Source organism: Carettochelys insculpta, chromosome 5, assembly GCF_033958435.1.
Source record: "Carettochelys insculpta isolate YL-2023 chromosome 5, ASM3395843v1, whole genome shotgun sequence".
NCBI lineage: Eukaryota > Metazoa > Chordata > Testudines > Carettochelyidae > Carettochelys > Carettochelys insculpta.
The window spans coordinates 97,315,242-97,338,147 of record NC_134141.1 but is presented as its reverse complement, the minus strand read 5'-3'; the positions used below and the strand labels follow the sequence as shown (position 1 = coordinate 97,338,147).

General features: G+C 40.5%; 1 protein-coding gene across 2 annotated transcripts in view; it reads right to left on the bottom strand.

The window, feature by feature from the left end:
* The window catches only part of ARL15 (ARF like GTPase 15), a 299,281-nt gene that overhangs the window by 153,553 nt on the left and 122,822 nt on the right, over positions 1-22,906 (bottom strand). The window contains exons 4-5 of one of the 2 annotated variants that reach the window (XM_074995576.1): positions 21,615-21,698; positions 7,493-7,701 (exon numbers count right to left, since the gene is read on the bottom strand). In XM_074995576.1, the coding sequence (XP_074851677.1) occupies positions 7,493-7,701; positions 21,615-21,698 (293 nt within the window). The remainder of the gene's footprint in view (positions 1-7,492; positions 7,702-21,614; positions 21,699-22,906) is intronic. The other variant, XM_074995577.1, reaches the window with a different exon arrangement.

Genomic DNA, 22,906 nt, shown 5'->3' with positions numbered 1-22,906 from the left:
AATTGCTTTGCTTTTCCAGATCTTATCCATCTCCTTCAAACTCGCTCTTGCTTTCGCTACTCTAGTCACTATTTCCTTCTTACAGTCTAGATCATATGTTATGTTGCTCCCCAGATATGTGAACTTCCCTACGTTTTCTAGTTCAATACCATCAACCACTGATCTTCCTTCCTATTTCCTTATCTCCAAATACCATTGTTTTTGTTTTATCGATGTTCATAATCAGTCCATTCCGCTTCCCTTCTTTGTTTAGCACCTGCACCGTTTTTGCTAGCTTCTCCTCATCTTCCTCAACAATAACTAACTAACTAACTAACTAACTATCTCATCCATGAACCTCGAGTTGTTAATTCTTCTCCTGGGCACAGATATCCCTTCTGCCTCTTCCTTGATCTTGTCCATCCCTCTCTCCAGATGTGTGATGAAGATACTTCATGACATAGGACCTCCTTATCTCGTACTTCTACTTGTTTTAAACCAACTTCACAACTCACCGCATGGTCTCACCACTGCCTCTGCAATGTCATTGATATCCTTCAACAACCATATCAGTCTGCTATTCGCTCCATATGACTCCAACGCCGCCCAAGTCACTTTGATCTATAATGTCAAATGCCTTTTGAAAAATCGGCGAAGGAACTGTGTATACATTCCTGTTCTTTCGTCAAGCTTTCTCCGCTATCAGTCTTAGTGCCAATATCTGCTGTACGGTACTTCTATCTTTTCTGAACCCTGCTTGCTTGTCTGCTGTAATGTTCCTGTGATCTTAGTCTCCCAGCCAGTATCATCATCAGCACCTTGCCTAGATGACTCATTTGGGCAATCATTCTGTAGTTCTTGCACTTCAATGTACTTCCTTTCTTGGGTATTGTCACTAGCACAGATCTTGTCCATTCCTTAGGTGCCTTCCTTTCTTTCCATGCTATATTACATAGGTGGTGTATTTCCTGAATCATGCTCTGTCCGCTGTATTTGATCATCTCCCTGTGATCTTATTTCCAGGGCTCTTGTTCTTTAGTCATTTCACTGCTTTTTCTACCTCCTGCTTTGAAATATCGGTCTCGCTCTAGATGCTTAGTAGAGATCTCTCTTTCAGTTCCCCAGTCAGTCTCTCTGGCTGTGCCTACACTAGCCCCAAACTTCGAAATTGCCACGCAAATGGCCATTTTGAAGTTTACTAATGAAGTGCTGAAATGCGTATTCAGCGCTTCATTAGCATGCGGGTGACCGCGGCACTTCGAAATTGACGCACCTCACCGCCGCGCGGCTTGTCCCGACGGGGCTCCTTTTCGAAAGGACCCCGCCTACTTCGAAGTCCCCTTATTCCCCATCAGCTGATGGCCATTTGTGTGGCCATTTCGAAGTTTGGGGCTAGTGTAGACACAGCCTCTGAGATACATGGGTCCAACTGTGTTTTGTATAGATCGGTGCAATATCTTGTCCATCACTGCACAAATCTTCCCTCTGTTCATGAGCATTTCTTCGTTCTTGTCTTTGATCGCCATCTGCTTCAGTTGCCATTTCCTATTAACACTCCTAAACATCTTATGCACCTCCCAGTCTTACGTTTACCGTAATACCTCTCTATATCTTCACATTGCTCTTCTAACCTTTTCTCCTTATCCTTTCTGGCTGCTTTCCTCACCTCATTGCATTTCATCCTATAGCGCTGTTCTGCCATCTCAGAAACATCTCTTCTTATCTTCAACACTCTCTTCTCTTGTACCAACTTCAGTGTCTCCCGAGTAATCCACTTCTTATTGATGTTCTCTTCTTCTGGAATAGTCTGCTCAATTGCTTCTCCTATCGCCGTGGCTATCCCTGCGACTCTCTTATCTAGGCCTTTCTCTGTTGCAATATTCTTAATCTTCTCTTCAACCTCTGCTCCGTATGCATTCCCTGTTTCTTCCTTACCTAGCCTCACCATGTCTCTTCTTTTCTTAAACTACGTCTTACATTTTCGTTTGAGTTTTATCTTGATGTTTGCGATCACTAGACTGCGATCTGACTCTATATCCGCTCCTTGGAAAGTTCGGCACTGCTGTACTGATGTTACCCATCTTCTTCTTATCAAAATCATAGCTATCATGTTCTTGAACTTCCCGTCATTCAATCACCATTTCCACTTCCTACAGTCCTTTTATTGGAATCTCATGTTGCAGATCACGATCTCATGCTCTAACAGTTTCTCCACCTCGTTCATTTCTTTCTCTATATGCAAACCTTCCCCTGACACTCTCTCAACCTTCGCTACACTGTTCCAACCTTCGCATTCCAATCTCCTCCGATGAGCAACACATCTTTCTTCGGTATCTCCTCCACTGTCTTTGTCACGTCTTTATAGAATACTCTAATCCCTTCCTCCATACCATTCGACATGGGTGCATACACCTGAATGACTCAGATGAATGGCTTTGCTTTGAATCTCGCTACCCATCATTCTTGCACTCACCAGTTTTTATCCTAATAATGCTCTTGCAGCTATTTTGCTAAGAAGGAATCCAACTCCTGCTTCCTACTTCATTTCGTTTCCTGACCAAATGACTTCGCAACTGCACATCTCTCCTGAAGCCGTCCAATGCACCTCTACCAGTCCAAGTATATGCATCGGTATCTCTCCATCTTCTTCCAAAGCAGCTCTAATTTTCCAGTTACCCACAGTGTTCGGATGTTCCATGTTCCAATTGATAGCATATGCGTTAGTTGTAATTTTCTTTTGGTAGCCAACTTATAGACCCAATCTTGATCACTCGACTGGTGACACGGACCTTGTTTCTCCAGGCGACGTCCAAGCCAGCAACTTTTATCATTTAGGCGTACTGGCACCAGACTTCATTTGTATTATTGTTTCACGGTCAGCACATTGACACTCAACCGACCAACCCTCCTCCTATATCCAGGCTTGGGACTGGCATGGAGCTCATAGTGGCTTCATGGTGGAGTTGCAGCCATGTCCCATGAGAGCAATGCTCTGAAAGACAATTAACTTCTTCCCCATAGAACTTTGGAGGGCAAAACTGAATAGAGACTGCACAATTTCACCAGTAACTTTGCTATCACAGAAGTCCAGAAAAAGGATAACATGATAAATACTAAACTCTCACACTACAATCCTAGTATGGCTGAGCTGCATTACAAAAATTTGAACAGGGAATAATCAAGAACACTTGTACATAATAAATATTATAAAATGTCCTCCCTCACCAATAAGACTCATGGGAAAAAGGTATGTTAACAAAGCAACTGCTCTGGAAACACAGACTATTGGAAGTATTATGTAAATAAATGTCTTAATATTTGTGTGACTGAACCATCTTTCCACCTACAGTGTTAGGTAACTATCGTCAATTATTTTAACCTGTAAATGTTTACATTTCCTAATTAAGGCATATTCCCAATGCAGCTGATCCCTACAGAACTAATTACTTATAATTGCAATGTTTGGTATCTTAATTTAACAGATGGGTTATCTTGTAATGTGCTTCCTGAACCATCAAATAAGATTTCATTAAGATTATATTCAACATAATACACTGCGTCTTTATTTCCACATTGCTCAGTTTAGATCATTTTTTAAATCCAGTCAGTAGCTATCTGAAAAGTACTCAGATATCTTTTCTTACCACCTATGTTATAAAAAAAAAAAATACAAATATATTTGACACTGGATGAGGGTGTAAATAGCATACAAGCAGACATATGAAAAGCCTGGCTGGGATGACTTAGTTGGGGTTCATCCTGCTTGAAGCAGGGGGCTGGACTAGATGACCTCTTGAGGTCCCTTCCAGCTCTATGATTCTATGAGAGCCAAAAAGAGTTGTTTTTTTTTAAATGTAACTTAATTTATTGTTTATATGATGAAACATCCATTTTTAATAAAAATTAGATTTGAAAAAGCCAGAGTGAAACACTTCACAATTAGCAACCGAATAAGGGAAAACAAGATTACTTGTATTGGCTACTATCTCATAAAATTTCCCCAGATCTCTGAAATAACTTCAGAACTTAAGTATGTTCTCCTCGGGGGGATGTAAGACAAATTAGGTTCAATTACATTTCAGTAAAAGAGGTCTACTGTATATATCCACAAATTCTCATTACATAGTTTTTGAATTAAATTACTTGTGGCTTTGGTTTTTAACACTATGGACAGTCACTTTGAGCAAGGTTGCTTTTGTTTGCAATGTGTGGAGAAAAATGTTTAATAAAAGGAAAGTTTTTAGCACTTTGGAAATCTCTAGCAAATGCATCTCCCCAAAGTGAATACAACAAACATCTGTTGCTGAAATTACTTGGCTCTTGTACAGGGTTTATTTTCTTTTTTATAAATTTGCTACAGACAAATATTTGTTCATAATTTCCACTGTACATTATTCAATTCTTAAACATTTTGTTTAATTGCAATTGATCCTTTTAGGTATATTACAGAAAGGGAAACTATGCAGTCTACAAGACGCCACATGTCCTTAGAAACCTCAAACATTGTATTTGCTCTGTGACTTATATTTTAAATTTAGTGCATAACTGCATTAAGAGCAAGACAAGCGTTTTGCATAAATGTATTATAGAATAATTGCATTTCCTTTATTTTAAAATATAAATTAAAAATGTATTTTACATTATCTTTTTGAAATACAGAATGACCTAATGATAACTCAGCATCCCGTCTCTTTTGTTTTACATTTTCCAAAATCAGTAATAGAAGCAAAGTGATTTCCTTAAGGAAGCAGTAAATTCCTCTTTCAATAACTGCATAATTCATTGTGTAATGTCTGCATTTTAAAATCAGTAAGCACATATATTTTCTCAGGAACAAGTAACTGAGAAGCCTTTATGCCTTATGGTCACCTTAAATTAACCGAAATACTCAGTTGGTTTTCTACTATTCTGCAGTAAAGTCAACTATTTCTGCAGAAATGTACAGTCCTTTCTCAATATGCTATGCCCCTAAGTTTATCAGTTGTGTATGGCAAACAAAATTTCTCATGATCATAAATTTCATCCAAAAATCAAAATTAACAGTGGGTCAAGGCTTATTAAAAAAAAAGAAATAATAATGTTTAACATATTGTGCAAATGTGTCTTATTACAGTTCTACTGGAAAAACATCAGGAACAACTGCTATGTATCATTGTGGAGAGATGAACAGATGTGGGAGGGGAGTGGAAGGAGTGGGCCCTGGAAAAAAACAAACAAAGGGAGGGAGGGCAATCAATCTTATCCTTCATCCCACAACTGGAATTGCATGGGTCCAAAGGCATACCCACAAAGATCCAACTCTAGGAGGGGATCTAAATAATCTTAATAGCACAGTAACGACATAAAGAGACTGTTCATTTTCTGCAAACTTGCTATGTCTATAATAAGCATTGCAGACTGAATATTCAAGAAGCATTTATCCAAACCATATTCAGTACAAATCCATACTGTACCTTTAAGAAAAAGCTACACTCCTCACTAAAAAAATACAGTTGAAGCATGAGCACGATTACAGGTAGTAGTGGGGGTGGGAAGGAAACTTAATTTAATAAAGTAAAATCACCTTCCTTCTTTATGTGAAAGATAAAATACAGTATTTTAATATTCTGTTATGACTGAACGTAATTTGCTACAATATTGAAACCATGCTGATAAAAAAACCTAAACTCAAACTCTGTATTATAATAAGCTGTTGTTAAAAATCAATAGCTGTTCTTCATTTCTGTTCATTTTTAGAAACATGAACCTCCTCCATCCCAGATCTGAGGGTGAAGGGAAGATGATTTTTCCACTCTCTCCTCTTACTTTCAGTAGACCGCATTTCTTTATGACATATTTGTGCCACAATACGTAGGTCTGTATTAAAACTCAGGACCATGAATTTCAAAAGCAAGTGCTTCAAGGTCATGTTCCTAAATACATGTGCATGCCTGTTGTCTAATAGTGCTAGCGACTCAGCGGTGCCTGGGGACATAGTGTCATTTTCAAGATAACAGGGTTTAGGAAACAAATATCATCCTGATGAACTCAAGGTGTTCAGCCTTCTTGAATAATCAGGCAGCTTCTTTAGGGGTGCTTTACATTAGGCAGACGTTACAAATTTTGCTCCTGAGTCATATGTAATCTGATTCAATGATCTACTAAATTCTGTTCCTAGATCACTGAATCTTTTGCAGCCTGTAAGATTGGGCGGCTCAGGTACTCTTCATGTAACATGAACACGCAGTGCGAATTCCAATTTCAGACAGCGGAGCTTGACTTTTGAATGAATTTGAGGTATTTTCCCAGTGCAACCTCAATTGCCTATGGCTCATTTATTCTCATTATCTCATCCTAAAAATGGCATTACATCCCCAGACATTGTTTATATTAAAAACTATGCCTCTTGTCTGACACTCACTTAAATGACATGCAAATTCTCCATTCCATTTGGCTAACTGAGGAGGTGTGTGACATAGATGTTGGAGCAGTACAGAACAAATGTTCATACTATGTTACACAAATAGCTAGTTTGGTGTGGATAAAAGGCTTTTGCATTCTGCTTCACCAGTATTCTTACAGGCTCATAATATTTTTGGAAAAATGCGTAAAAAAGTAAGTTTTTTTTTAAGATGACAGCAAAATGACCCAAATATAATATTAAAACAGTTTTGACTTCACTGTAATGAAAACCATCATTCACAGGACAAACAGTTCGTTTCACATAAATCTTTCATCATGCAGAGTGCCTTAACACTCTTACACAAAGAAGATTGCACAGTTGGTTGCTTTTCAGCATAACTCTAAACACTCTTAAAAATTTAGTTCAGAATATATTACCTCCTACAATTTCTTTTTTTTTTTTTTTTTTTTTTTTTTTTTAAGTAGACCTTTTTGTGGGTAAAAATATGACACTACTCAACACTGTTGCTGTAAGACAGTACAGAAGTTAACAAATAACTATTTTGCAGCAAATGGTAATAACACTGAATGCTGAATTTACTCAATGGAACAATTACAGGATTCACCATATGATCACTACAAGTTAGGCAAGGATACCGCATTTTAGATTAGGCAATTCAAAATAGATTTAATGACTTCAGAATAAGAATTACAACTTTACTCACATGTAAGTGGGTAGCAGAAAAGAAAAAAAGCTTTTACATGAAAGCTATACATGGTTGTAAACATTATATATTGCTTTAAGCAATGGCAAAGTTTTAAGATTATGGAAATAATGCTAAAAAGGTTTAAAAAACCAACAGAAAACTAATAGCTAACAAACAGTAAGCAGAACAACAACAACAACAACAAAAACAAACACTCTCACATAGCTTTTGGTATAAGCAGTGAGAAGTCTCTTTTCTCCCTTAAGCAAAAGAAGGTGAAAGTAGGAGAATTTGCATTCAGTTCTCAAAGGTTCTGCTCTCCAAGAAGACTAACAACATACAGTGTGATCGCCACAAAATGCACTTGAATGATATGTTTTCTGTTGTGCTGCACAGACAGAAAAGATGCTGCCATGTTAACATACCTCTTGTACTGAGCGAGCTGCTGGCTTGTCTTGATGATTGGCCAGTATTAAAAATGGCAGTGTACATAACTGTGGGTGCTGAAGAGCAGAATGCAGTTCATTCCTCGCCGTTTCTAGATCATCTTCTGAAGAGGCACTGTCTAATACAAATATTACCCCTTGGGATCCTTGGTAGTAACGACTCCAGTACTTCCTAATAGTGTCAGCCCCTTTCAAAACAATAATGAAAATGAATTACAAACATGGACAGTTAATCAAAATTTCCTGCCAGATTAAAGCAATGGGACAAATTTTGTCTCTAGTATATATTCCGTGAAAACTGCCGAAATCAAGGACAGTATTTGCAAGTCATAGGACAAACTGGCGCCCTTTTTCTAAAAATTTCCACTTAAGTAGGTAACCAATCTCTAAACCTACTTCTGTGCCACTGACTCCTGCATCTTTCCACTTACAAATAATGGTCACTTTTCCCATTTTCCCTCTTGATTCTCCTGCAGCTCCAGGGGCTCATCATATGACTGTGTATGGAGCCCTTTGATGCCCCCGGCTGAAGGCCTTATGGTACTACCACACCCTCCTCAGAAAAGGAAAAGTCCTCCATGACTCCCTAGAAGGGCTACAAGAACAGAGACACAATGCAGCAGGCTCCATTAAAAGGAGCTTCAGGGCATAAGCAGGTCAGATCCTAGCTGGGACTACAAGGATGAGGAAGTCCTGGAAGACTGACAGACCCTTCAGGAAAGGAGGGCTGGGAGAAACCCTGCTCTAGCTGGGGAGAGAGAACCCAAGAAGGTGATAGGACCAACTGAGAAGTAGCCTAGGGAATATCAGCAGCAACCAAGTAAAGGAAGCAGCATGTGGCTGCCGTTTACCCCATCCCTGGGTCAAGACCTGGAGTAGAGGGCAGACCTGGGTTCCCCTTCTTCTTGTCACATGCAAAGAGGCCTTAGCCCTAAGAATGGAATAAGATACTTCATTAAAGGCCGAAGGAAAGCTCTATGGAGCAGGATTTAAACAGGCTGGGCTTGAAGACCCTGTACAGCACCAAGCATTAACTGAACTTTGTTACCCCAGAGAGGGGCTGAACTTGGAGAGACTTGGATGGAGAGCTTGGTCAATAAGAACCAATAAAGGCAAAGAGCCTCCAGAGTCATATTAGGTCAAGTATGGAGCTGAGAGCTGAGCCCAGAGACAGGGCTGCAGATATTAACATGGGAACAGGGGAGGCCCTGCTGGACCTTTTACCCCAAAAAGCATTCACTCATCCACCAATTAGCTTGAGTGATTCAGCCCTCCAACTAAGCCACTAAAGACTCACCTGACAAAGGCAAAAGCCAACAAGGGACACCATAGATTCACAGAACACTAGAACTGGAAGGACGTCAAAGGGTTAACAAATCCAGTCCTCTGCTGTCATGTCAGGACCAAAAATGGTCTAGACCATCCCCAATAGATGTCTGTCTAACCTGCTCACAAATATCTCCAGTGATGAAGATTCCACAACCTTCCTAGGCAACTTATTCCAGTGTTTAAGCACCCTGACAGTTAGGAAGTTTTTCCTAATGTCCTACCTAAACCTCTCTTGCTGCAATTTAAGCCCATTGCTCCTTGTCCCATCCTCAGAAGCCAAGGAGAACAATTTTTCTTTCTCCTCCTTGTAACCCCCTTTTAGGTACTTGAAAACCACTATCATGTCCTCTCTAAGTCTTCTCTTTTCTAAACTAAACAACCCCAGTTCTTTCAGTCTTCCTTCATAGCTCATGTGCTCTAGACCTTTAATCATACCTTTTGCTCTTCTCTGGAACTTCTCCAATTTCTCCACAACTTTCTCGAAATATTGTTTCCAGTTTTGGGCACTGCACTTCAACTGAAGCCTAGTAAGTGCTAAGTAGAGCAGAAGAATGACTTCCTGCATCTTGCTCTCAACAGTCCTGTTAATGTATTCCAGAATCACATTTGCACTCACTCGACTCATATTTAGCTTGTGGTCTACTATGCCCCCTAAATCCCTTTCCACGGTACTCCTTCTCAGACAGTCACTTTCTATTCTGTATGTATGAAGTTAATTGTTCCTTCCCAAGTTGAGTACTTTTTATTTGTCCTTATTAAACTTCAGCCTGTTTACCTCACACCATTTCTCCACGTGAACTGTGCAGGTCTACATCCAGCTGACAGAAGATACTCATAAGAAGTGAGTGCACCCATCACACATCATTGTACGGGAATCTTCATTTTGTGAACACCAATCTACAAAGGACCAGCTACATGAACAATTCTTCCCAGATATAAAAGTGATGCTGATGAAGAAGAAATCTCTCTTCACACCCAATGCCCTCAATATCACTTTGAAGTGGGCAGTATTAAAGGACAGAAAGAAAGTGATGCAGTGTACCATACTATAACCTAGGCACCATATGTACTGTAATTTTGAAATGTGCAACTGTATGAACTTTTCAATCCCAATTAATTCTTATACTGACATTCTAATGTACTTATGTGTTCTGTCTCAATCATTTGTAGACTTTCTGTGGAAGGGATCCAATTTTCTCACATGTCTGAAGTGCCATGCAACCGTACAGTACTACAGGTTGAATGTTTCTAATACAGAACTCTATCAATCAACTTCAATAATCCAGCATGATTTAGTTAACTGGACGACCCCGATCATGGTGGCCAAATTTCGTATGGTCCCATAAAGTCTGTCCACAGCCACAAGCCCTGGCTTTCAGAGCTCTGTGCTAGCATTTAACTGTAGTTTATCCTAAGTGTCTTGTAAGAGCCTAGCAAGCAGTGGAAGTATTGGTAATGTGCTAAACAATATTGACCTCCCATGGTCTAGCAAATTCTCTCATTTGGCACCGGTCAGGTCCCAAGGGTGCCAGATGAGAGAGGTTCAACCTATACTCTGGAAAAAAATGATTTTAAAATATAAACAAAGCTTACCATTCATTTTGTGATTATGTATTTAACTAATTAGTGGAATGGTGACATGGACACAATTAATATAAAAATGTCCAATTCAATCTGCTCTGTTCACCTGTCATGCCTCCCAAGAGCCCCACCCACTCCAGCAGAACACTACATGGCTGGGGCTCCAGAAACAAAACATAAGTCCTGATACCAGTCTGAGGGGAAAGGAAGAAATGTAATGTTTATCTAAATATAACTATATTTTGAGAGGGGAGAAGTGAAACTACAAGACATACTGCGTATGTGTGTGCTGGCTATTGATTTTAAAGACCTCTCAGTGAATTTCTGAAACAAATTACATAACTATGCCCAGGCAATGTTTTGAGTAAGGTGCAGAATACTGAATAAAGAAACAATGTAAATGCAATGTAATATTTTAGGACAATGCTATGTAGTTTTCAGAAGTATCTACCTTAAAATGTGCATTGCTCAGCAAGAAAGGTGTTGTACATTAATGATGGACAAGACGTCAACACTTAAACCACGTTTTCCCTTAAAAAAATTTCACTGACCCAGATGACCACAGCACTCGTCAAACTGTAATTAAAATACAGTCGGCACATAGCCATTAAAAAGTATACCCTTCCTAGTATTCATCTTCCATATGATTTTTTTTGTCCCTCCCTGTTGGCTACTCCACTCAAAACAGGACTAGAAACACATATTACTACATACTTTTCCCAGATCTTTTTTAAAATCTGAAAACCTTATGTTTTTAGGTACAAAAAGGGGCTACTGTGTAACTGCTAAGAGACACGAAAGAAACTTATTTAAATCTGCACAAAACAGGCTTTTACTATTATGAGATATCTTTCTTAAAATCACTATTAATTCAGCTTTGCTTACATACCAACAGGTCAACTACAGTATGATTTTCCCATATTTTAGGAAAATTTAGGTTATACTTCATAGCCTGATGGAACGTGTGGTTATATTGAAATACTATTGTTGTTTCACACCAACATCCTATAAATCTTCTCTTCTTTGCTTGGCCTGCAAAGAGTTTCAGTGTTGCTTAGACTGTGCAGTTCTTTCACTTGCCTCTCAGCGTCATTTTCCAGGTACAGTGAGTTGCCACAAGAATTAATGCACTTTGTAACCCAGAGTGTTTGTGTGACCAGGAGCAGAGAGAACACAGAACAGAAACCTGAGACTGGACAGTGCAACAGCTTAGGTTTTACATTAGATCACGGGTGTCCAATCTTTTGGCTTGCCTGGGCCGCACTGAGTGAAGAGGAATTGTCTTGGGCCTCATATAAAATATATAATATAGTTAATGTATATAAATCACATAATAATGTCAAAAGTTTACGATCTTGTGGGGCCGCATTACTAGCTGCCCAGGGCCACGGGTTGGACATGCCTGCATTAGATACTGGCCTGCATTATGTTCTTCCCCACCACTGCCATCCTTCAGACTTTCCTTTCTTCAGTTTATTCCTGAATAAATATTCCCAAAACTACTTCTTGGCTTCTTCATACTAACAGATTGATGTTGGCTTCTCTTAGCATTGCAATTTAGGTGGCACTAGTGCAGCTATGCACAAGATGTAATAGGGATGAATCAGCAAACTTTTCCCCACAAGGGAAAAACTCAGAAGACATGTCTACACTACAAACTTCACAACTTCTACTTGCTGCAGTAATAGATTGGCACTGAGTATCCACACCACACTCCTTATGTCTGAGAAGAACATCCTCAACAGCAGTGCTTGCACTGATGCAGATAGCACTGCACTACGCATAGCTATATCACCCAGCAATGGACCAGTGGGGCACGGGATGTTGGAAGGACTTGCAATGCCACATGGAGCCAAAACATTCTCAGAGAGGGGATGGATTATGGCTTCAACCTCCCACAGTACTATTTTCTCCCTCCCTCTCCAGATTTCTACTGGAACCCTTTAATATTTCCTACCTTTTTTTCAAAAGGCTGGTACATCCACATGCATGCCATATCCCAAGAACATAAGAACATAAGAATGGCCATACTGGGTCAGACCAAGGGTCCATCCAGCCCAGTATCCCGTCTGCCAACAGTGGCCAATGCCAGGTGCCCCAGAGAAGGAGAACAGCAGACAATGATCAAGTGATTTATCTCCTGCCATCCATCTCCTGCCCTTGTACTGAAGGCTAGGGCACCATACTTTACCCATGGCTAATAGCCATTTATGGACCTAACCTGCAAATATTTATCGAGCTCTTTTTTAAACCCTAATAGAGTCCTGGCCTTCACAGCCTCCTCCGGCAAGGAGTTCCACAGGTTGACTGTGCGCTGTGTGAAGAAAAATTTCCTTTTATTAGTTTTGAACCTACTACCCATCAATTTCATTTGGTGTCCCCTAGTTCTTGGATTATGGGAAAAGGTAAATAATTTTTCTATGTTCACTTTCTCCACACCATTCATGATTTTATATACCTCTATCATATCACCCCTCAATCGCCTCTTTTCCAGACTGAAAAGTCCCAGTCTCTCTAGCCTCTCCGCATATGGGACCCGTTCCAAACCCCTAATCATCTTAGTCACCCTTTTCTGAACCTTTTCTAATGCCAATATAACTTTTTTGAGGTGAGGAGACCACATCTGCACACAGTACTCAAGATGTGGGCGTACCATAGTTTTATATAGGGGAAGTATGATATCTTGTCTTATTATCTATCCCTATTGTAATAATTCCTAACATCCTATTTGCTTTACTAACTGCCGCTGCACACTGCGTGAATGTCTTCAGAGAAACTATCCACTATAACTCCAAGATCCCTTTCCTGATCTGTCGTAGCTAAATTTGACCCCATCATGTTGTACGTGTAATTTGGGTTATTTTTTCCAATGTGCATTACCTTACACTTACCCACATTAAATTTCATTTGCCATTTTGCTGCCCAATCACTCAGTTTGCTGAGATCTTTTTGTAGTTCTTCACAATCCCTTTTGGTTTTGGCTGTCCTGAATAACTTGGTGTCATCTGCAAACTTTGCCACCTCACTGCTTACCTCATTTTCTAGATCATTGATGAACAAGTTGAACAGGATCGGTCCCAGGACTGACCCCTGGGGAACACCACTAGTTACCCCCCTCCATTGTGAAAATTTACCATTTATTCCAACCCTTTGTTTTCTGTCTTTTAACCAATTCCCGATCCATGAAAGGATCTTTCCTCCTATCCCATGACTGCCTAATTTACATAAAAGCCTTTGGTGTGGGACCGTGTCAAAGGTTTTCTGGAAATCTAGGTATATTATGTCCACTGGGTGCCCCTTGTCCACATGTTTATTAACCCTTTCAAAGAATTCTAATAGATTAGTTAGACACGACTTCCCTCTGCAGAAACTATGCTGACTTTTGCCCAACAATTCGTGCTCTTCTATGTGCCTTGCAATTTTATTCTTTACTATTATTTCTACTAATTTGCCTGGTACTGATGTTAGACTTATCGGTCTATAATTGCCCGGGTCTGCTCTGGAGCCTTTTTTAAATATTGGCAATATATTAGCCGTCTTCCAGTCATTGGGTACCGAAGCAGATTTAAAGGATAGGTTACAAACCAGTTAATAACTCCGCAATTTCACATTTGAGTTCTTTCAGAACCCTTGGGTGAATACCGTCTGGTCCTGGAGACTTGTTACTATTCAGCTTATCAATTAACTCCAAAACCTCCTCTAAGGTCACTTCAATCTGGGAGAGTTCCTCAGATTTGTCACCTAAAAAGGCTGGCTCAGATTTAGGAACCTCTAACATCCTCAGCCGTGAAGACTGAAGCAAAGAAATCATTTAATCGCTCCACAATGGCACTGTCTTCCTTGATTGCTCCTTTTATATCTTTATCGTACAAGGGCCCCACTGCTTCTTTAGCAGGCTTCCTGCTTCTAATGTATTTAAAAAACATTTTACTATCATTTTTTGAATTTTTGGCTAGCTGTTCCTCAAAATCTTTTTTGGCTTTTCTTACTACATTATGACACTTAATTTGGGAGTGTTTATGTTCCTCCCTATTTTCCTCACTAGGATTTGACTTCCACTTTTTAAAAGCTGCCCTCTTCTCTCTCAAGAAACATGGGCTCCATTCAGAGGTGCACTATGTTGTGAGCATTACAAACCACCACATGGCTCATCATGCAGTACCCACCAGAGCCCACCAGAGGCGCTGCTGTGTGTAACTTTGCCGTGTCCTGGGGTGGACAATCTGCAGCTCCAGGGCCACATGAGGCTCTTTAAAGAGGCAGTTGGGGCTCTCCGCCCTGCTGCTGCTGAAATAATGGAACTAACTTTAATTGGTTTAGCAGCTGGATCCCTCCCACTGCCACCTGTTAAACCAACTAAATTCAGTTCCATTAGGTCAACATGGCAGGGCAGAGAGCCACCCATGCTGCAGGTGTGGGAAGTGCTAAGCCCACAGGAGAGCTGGTGGGAAGGTGGTCTGAGTCTGCCCCTGCTGGAGCCGCACAGCCCCACTGAGAAGGAGGCTGGTGGTAGCGGGGGTGGAGGCAATTGCAGAACAGCAGCAGCAGCAGCGTGCATAGCTGGAGGAGCCTGTTGGGTGAGTCAGGTTAATCCTGGATAGGGGCGTGGATTTGGGGACTGAGAAAGGTTAAGCCTGTGGGTGGGGGAGGGTAGTTTGGGGCTGAGAAAGGTTAAACCTGGATATGGGGGTGGTGGTTTGGGGGTGAGAGGGGTTAAGCCTGGGGATGTGGGGAGTGGGTGTTTGTTGTACGGGGGGTAAAGCTTGGAGACGGGGGTAACCACTTTCTAACTGGTACAAATCATTGTGTGTGTGTGTGTGCGCACTGTTCTTAAAATAGGGATGACAAAAAGTACGCTTTGACTTTATTTATTAAGGACAATCTCGTATTCACATGCATTGCAGCTCCTGAAGTATTCATTTTGTAACTGAGTTTGAAAAAACCAGCTCGTCTCCCTATTTTGGTTGCAGACCCCTCGCCATGTCCCTCAAGCAGTCCTGCTAGAAGCCACAGAACAAAACTATCACCTGTTGCTGCTAGCAGATGTACACACACTAAACATGGAGGGGTCCACGCTAACTGGTAAGTTTGTGCACCACTAAATTATGTACAACGGTACCAAGTGCCACCATCCCTTCCCCCCAACAAACTGTCCATCACTAGTAGGTAAACAGGGTGAAAGCACAGACTGACCCCAATTCATCTGCTCCGCACATTGAGATAGGAACCTTTCTTATAGAAGATGCCTGCGCTCTGGCACAAGACACTTCACCAAACATGGGTAGATGTAATCTAACTACCTGATGGCAAGTTTTAATGCAATTAGCCACCCCTATTTAGAAAATATTTGAGTGGATATTGCCTGCCCTTTAATCCTTTCTGCAAATACCACAGCTGGAAATCTCTCCTATAGGGTCTCATTCCATCAAGGTAGTGTGAAAGACCTCTAAACATGTCAAAATATGCAACATGTCAAGTCCTGCGAAGAAGCAAACTTTGTATTTGCCTCTATGTCAACAAAAATGAGCCAAGGTTATGCACACTGACATCTGTGGATGAGGCTGCCTGTAGGTATAATGCAGATGATAGTGAACTTGCAGGGCTCAAGCAGTTTATTTTCCTTCTGGTTTGACTTCGGCTTAGGGAAGAAAGATGGGAAGCAGGGGAGTGGGAGAAATCAGCTGGTTCAAACAAAAGTCATGAGACAAATCTTTAACAACAAAAGAACTTAGCATGCTGCTTAAGCATTATCTCTGTGAAACGTGGTGTAAGGTGAACCAGCTGCAAGAGCTGGCATTTCTCCAAGCCTTCAAAGTCTGCAGAGATAGATGGCATATAGTGCATATTGCCAGAGACTTAAAAATGGTCCAGTTGAACCAACTAAAGCTATGCTGATGTCCTAAGATGGAGGGGGCTCGCAACTGGGAAGCCAACATGTTAATGATGTCTTTGAGGAATCTAATAACAACTGGACTGTGGCAAAACGTGTAAGGACCTGAATAATGAGGTATATTGATATTGCTGCTAAATATATTCTTATGAAGATAAAAAAATATGGGGAGACAGGGGAATCGCAGTTTCTAGGGAGACATTTTGACATCCAAACAGAAAAGCCTCTTTCATTTAGCTACCTAGGCCAATTCACTAGACTGTTTTTCTGCCACGCACCAAAATGTTCTGAGGTTCCCATTAATAGTTTTTGTCAATGGTAACATTTGTCAACTAGTTTCATTACTGCTGAGTCATGTGAGAGTTTCCTCAGAACATTTGGTGTTAATGGGACTGGAGGATAGATGTGCATGATCCCTGGTGTCCAGAAGATGAGAAATCCATATGACTTGGATCCTGGACTCACGCTTTTCCTTCCCTACCCTTCTTCAACCAAAAGTCGATATTTCTTATTGCAATCTGTTGATTATCCCCACCTACGGAAGATATTGCCAAGGCATCTGCCCTGCACACCATTGCTGGTTGACAAAGAATTTCCTATTGATGTTCTGTAAGCCTGGTAGATGCAGAAGCAATGATAAGATTTGATGACAAAAGCACCAGTTCCTAAGATGAACAGCTAATTTGCAGAGCAGAGACAAATATTGTGAGAACTAGGCATGTGGAAGGGAGTTTCTTCAAGAGACAAGAAGCTTTGGGTGTGAAGGTAATCTAAAGAAGCTTCTGTCCCCTAGCTTTGAGGTATCTGTCTCTTGTATTTGGGATGGTGATATTCCTTAACACATATAAAAAGAGCCCTTCCACCAACCTAATGTTGAGATAAATTCTATTAAGAGCTCACGTCCATGTGATCATAAAACCATAGGGTTATGCACCACCACAAGAGTCATCCAGTCAAACCCTCTGACAATATATAGGATTTATTGTGCCTAAATCATACAAGACAGATGGCTATCTGCCTTTTGAAAACCTCTGGTGAAGGAGCTCCCACAACTTCCCAAGACAGTCTGTTCCCATTGTCCTACTGTTTTTAGAGTTAGGTCTCCATCCCCCAGCCCCTGAGATTTAATATAAATCTGCCATGCTGTAATATGATCCCAATATTTCTTGCCCTGCTCTCTGTGGCAAAAAAGAGAAACAGCTTTTCTCTACCTTTTTTTAATGGCAGCTTTTCAATTATTTGAAGACCACTATCATGTCTGTCCCCCATACACCCCCAACCAATCTGCTCTTCTCTCATACTAACTACACCCACTTCCCTCATGCTTCCATCCCTTTGATCATCTTTCTTACTTACCTCTGGATCCCTTTCCAGAGTCTCTACATCCTTGCTATACATTGGTGACCAAAAAGAAACAGTACTCCAGATGAAACCTAAGCAGCACTCAGAGTTGTACTTTTCCTGACTTGCATCGTATACCTCTGTTAACACAAGCTAAACCTGCATTTGCATTTTTCACAACAGCATTGCTTTGCTAACTCATGTTGAGGTTTTCATCCATCACAAATTCCAGATCCTGGTCAGCAGTGCTGCTGTTACCAAGCCAGTTATCACCCCTTGGCTACGTCTACACTAGCCAAAAACTTGAAAATGGCCATGTAAATGGCCATTTCGAAGTTTACAAATGAAGCACTGAAATACATATTCAGCACCTCATTAGCATGCAGGCAGCCGTGGCACTTCAAAATTGATGCGGCTCGCCGCCGCGCGGATCATCCAGACAGGGCTCCTTTTTGAAAGGACCCCGGCTACTTCGAAGTCCCCTTATTCCTATGAGCAGATGGGAATAAGGGGACTTGGAAGTCGCCAGGGTCCTTTCGAAAAGGAGCCCTGTCTGGACAAGCCGCGTCAATTTCGAAGGGCCGCGGCCACCCGCATGCTAATGAGGCGCTGAATATGTATTTCAGCGCTTCATTAGTAAACTTCAAAATGGCCATTTGCATGGCAATTTTGAAGTTTTTGGCTTGTGTAGACATGACCCTACTGTTTTTGCACATTTTGTTTTTCTTCCCTAAGTGGAGCACTTTATATTTAACCCTGTTGAATTACACTTTGTTCATATCTGCTGTATAGCTATAAAGACATGCACGGGATGTAGGTGAACTCTGGCATACTGTGGGAACGTTTAGTCTTGAGAAGAAGAGACTAGAAGCAGATTTTAAATAGGGTAAGGGCTATTATAAGGAGGACAATGATCATGCATCCAATGAAGCAGGTCTTTGCCCACGAAAGCTTATGCTCCAAAATATCTGCTAGTCAATAAGATACCACAGGACTGCTTTTTGTTTTTAAAGATACAGACTAACTCAGCTACCCCTCTGATAATGATCAATTGTTTCACTAACAGTGGGACAAGAAATAATCAGCTTAAGTCCCAGCAAGGGAAATTTAGGTTAGACATTACATATCCTTATAGTTAGAAAGATTTTCCTAATGTGTTACCAAAGGAGGTTGTAGATTCTTGTTGGCAGAGGTTTTTTAAGAACAAGCTAGACAAACCTGTCAAAGATGATCTAGATCCTGCCTGAACATGATCTACTAAGGTCAGATGACACAGAAGCAAGAACCCCGTAGTTGAGCCTGCAGTGGTTGATATGGTCTACCATGGTCTCACAGCTCCCTTGGGATAAGCAAGCTCTCGCTGGTGAAGACGCTTCCACTGTTCCTATAAATTCTATTCTTAGGGTTGGCAACATTATTGCTTTCCCCTCCCCATCCCTTGAGTCCCAAGACTAGCAGAGTTTCACAGTTTGCAGAGAAGTGGACAGTTGCAGGGATCCTGCACCACCGACGCAGGAGGTCAGAAGAAACAGATGGTTATGTGAGGACTGCTCTGGCCATTATGGCCAAGATGAGAAGGACAGAAGAACATCCTGGGCATCAGCACAGCTCCACAACACTCTGTTGGCCAAAGTAACAGCAGAAATGGAATCCATTCAAAAAAGGATCCAAGTTTGCCAAACAAGAGAAAATAGCCTTTATGTTCAATTGTCAATCTTCACTGTAGCCAAACACCACTCTTGACACAGGACCACCCAGTCTGGCAATGTAATGGGTGGCTTGAGTACTTTTCCAGAAATTTAAGTTGTTATATTTTGTGACTTGGGAACTAATTCCTAGAAACTGACAAATGAAGGCATACCCAGATTGATTTTGCATGAGGTTAACATTTGAAGACCATTAGTCCATGTTTATAATGGACTTCATGCAAAAAAAAATTAAAACACAGTTTTGTACCACACTATTTTTCACCAGTCTAAGTGCGTATTGCCAGGAAAGCATTTTACAACATTAAAGTTGCTGCAATCTCTTCTTAGTGTACACCAATAAGGATATAATTTTAAGGAGTTCAGGATTTTCAATGGCCATCCTGATAGACTTGATCATTCAACAGTTTAGAACTTCCTGTATTTCCCTTCAAAGCATAACTCTGCCCCTCACAATGTTTCTATCTATTCCTATCCCTCACCGATGTTCGCCTTGATTCATCCATGTCTTGTACAGAAATTACTTTTCTAAACTGCCTCCTACACATAGAATAACCTCAATAATGATTCAACAAGCTGTTCTTTCACTACTGTTCATCAAATCCCTCCGTCATAGTCCTCCTGCATTGTCAACAAGAAATGAGTCAACAAACATATGAACTTTCAAAATTAAATCAGCCATGTCATCTTATTGTAACAAATCTTGCCCTTCCTCTGCTTAAAACTTGTTATCCCATCTCAACCTCACTCCTTGAATGGCCACAATATTTCAAAGATCCAAGATTTCACTGTGAGAGTCCCCCGCACCCACCATTTCCTGAAACAGATACAAATAAAGCAAGAAGCAGAACTCCAGGGATGTGGTTCAGGACTTGGGGTGGACCACTGCTAGAAGGGGCTTAGCATTTAATGGTAGAGAAAACCTCCTCCTGCCTCGACTTGCCAATCAAGAAGAAGTTGATAATAAGACCCAGAGTTTTCCATTTCTAATTAATCCTTCATATCCATCCCAGTCTGGAAATGAGAAATATTTCACCACAGTTATCAACCCTCTATTTACAAGGATGACACAGTAAAAGACCAAATTGGCTTCTTCTGCCTCCAAAATTACATGGCTATATGAGGTAAATGTTATTTGATATGATTATTCTGAAATGTGTATATGATCTTGACTTAATTCCCCGTAGGCATCTATGCCAGATGCCAGCAATAACTGGCTCTAAATTTGGTATCATGATGAAAGGATCACACTGACTAAACTACTATCACTCCGGAAATGGCGTCTCCATATTATGAATTAAGCTTCTTGGTCAAACCACAAGAACCAGCTTGGCATTGGTGCTGCCCTGCAGTGACAATGTTGTCGATAAACCAAGCTGCTCACTGTATCCAGGGAAATTCATCAGCACTCAATTTTTTAAAATTTTGAAACTGCCAAAGTCAATCTCTGCTTTGCCATTTTTCTAGTCTATGCACTCTCATTCGCTCATCTTCCACATTTCATACTGAATCAGATGCAGTTCCTGCTTACAATACCATGCTGGTGGTTTGCTGGACCACTAACTCCTCCACTTCCTGGTATACCTCAGTTAAGTGAGAGAGGGCTATTTATATTTGCACAGTAGACCTCTGGGTTAAGGTATGCCAAATCTCTTGAGTAGTCTAATCAAAGACACAGATTCTCTCATTTACTCAAATTCAAAACTTATTGTCTTGTGACTTAGGAAAAGAATTAAAAGAATTACAGAACTGCTATGTCAAAAAGGAAACAACTCTGAACACTGGACTTGGCAGGAAAATGAAGGAAAAATAGCTTTTCAAATATTTCAAGTATTTAACTATTTGTGAGTTTAAACCCTCCAGAGATTTTCTCTCTGATTCCAAATCTTTATTTTTTAAGCAAAATTTCTATTTCAGAAATTAGATTTGAAACCATATTCAATGCAAAAATACATAAACTGATCTGTTCAATTACATGATGGAAGAAGTCACAATACTCCATGAGTCAAATAATCAGGAAATTTAACATGTTAATTCAATGGCTGTTTTAAGGAATCTAAAACAGACCTTCTCCTTTTATTGAACACTCCAAGAGCAAAGCAAAGCTTTGCTCGGTCACAAGTAAATACTAAGAACCCTGATGAAGACTTAAGGAGACCAAGAACACCAGACAGTGTGAAAATATGGCTGTGTTTTCTATAAGCTGTAAAAAAATTTTATTTGTATAATTCTACAGAAACAGAGAAACACAAACCTGGCTGTATTAGCAGCTCCAGGAGGTAACTAGCATAGTACAAACATGCACCACCTTCCACTACAAGGAGGAGTATTCCTTCAGCTAAACAAAAGGAATAGTACACAATCAGCATCTGTTTCACATAACTGCTTGGCTGCTGAAAGAAGAAACCTAAAAAAAGTATGAGTTTTAACAGTCAGTCCTTAAAGTATTTAAAACAAATCTTTGCTGCGCTCAGGCAAGTGGACAAGCCTTGTGATTTCTAAAGGCTAAATTTGCAAAGCAATGTTTAAATTAATTGAGTACCTCACAAATTAAAATCTAAATGGCACTTTCCCCTTTTGATTGACATGCCATAATGAATAATGAACCTTTGAAGACAGATTCCTTTCAGCCTCTCCAGATTCTCAACATCAGCTGCCCAGACAAGACTGCTATAGTACAGAAAACAAAACTCAGCAACAACATATTAATGTTGGAGGTGGGCGGGAGGGTGAGGACAGACAGAGCTAACAAAACTAACCTAATACAGGCCCCTCGCCCTCAACACCAACAGCAGAAGTTACAGAACAAATGTTTAGCAGAGAAAAAGAAGCTAAAAAACTAAACTGGTAAGATTTATTTCTGTACTTTGTTTATACCAATACAAAAATGATGTAGTTTACCACATAAAGCAATTTTTCTCCATTTACACAAACATAAGAAGGGGAAGAATATTAAGGCCAACACTGTCTGACAAAATCGACACACTGCAGTCAAGTCAAAGGTGTTCCAGCTTTCACAGCACTTCTACAGAAAACATAAATATTTGTAACTGCTGCCCTGTATCTCTTTCCAAGTGACGCCTTCATTTTTAGACCTCCCAAACCCCTTACCTCCCCTTAGAAGAATCATCACCACAGTCCAGCAGAGACCATCCCTCCCACTTCAAAAAGTATTAAAAATACTCGATCATCAGGGCGGCCGCTGGTGGCCTCAAGTTTTAATCAGTATCCAGCTATCATACATGTAACTTTAACTGACTACATTTAAACTCCAAAATTTGGCCCCAAGTGACCTTCCCAGTGTCACAAAGTAAAGAAATGCACAGCTCAATGGAATTCAGATGTCACTTGTCAGTCACCATGGTGACAAGGACAATATAAATGTTTGGATAAATGTGTCATAATTAAGGCTACAATACTATTATAGAGGTCACAGACGCCGTGACTTTCTGGACCCTCTAAAACTTCTGAACCAGCCCAAAGGCTATTGGAAAAGTGGCCTCCAACTCACCAGAGAAGTGGCTGTAGTAGGCTCAGCTGTAATCC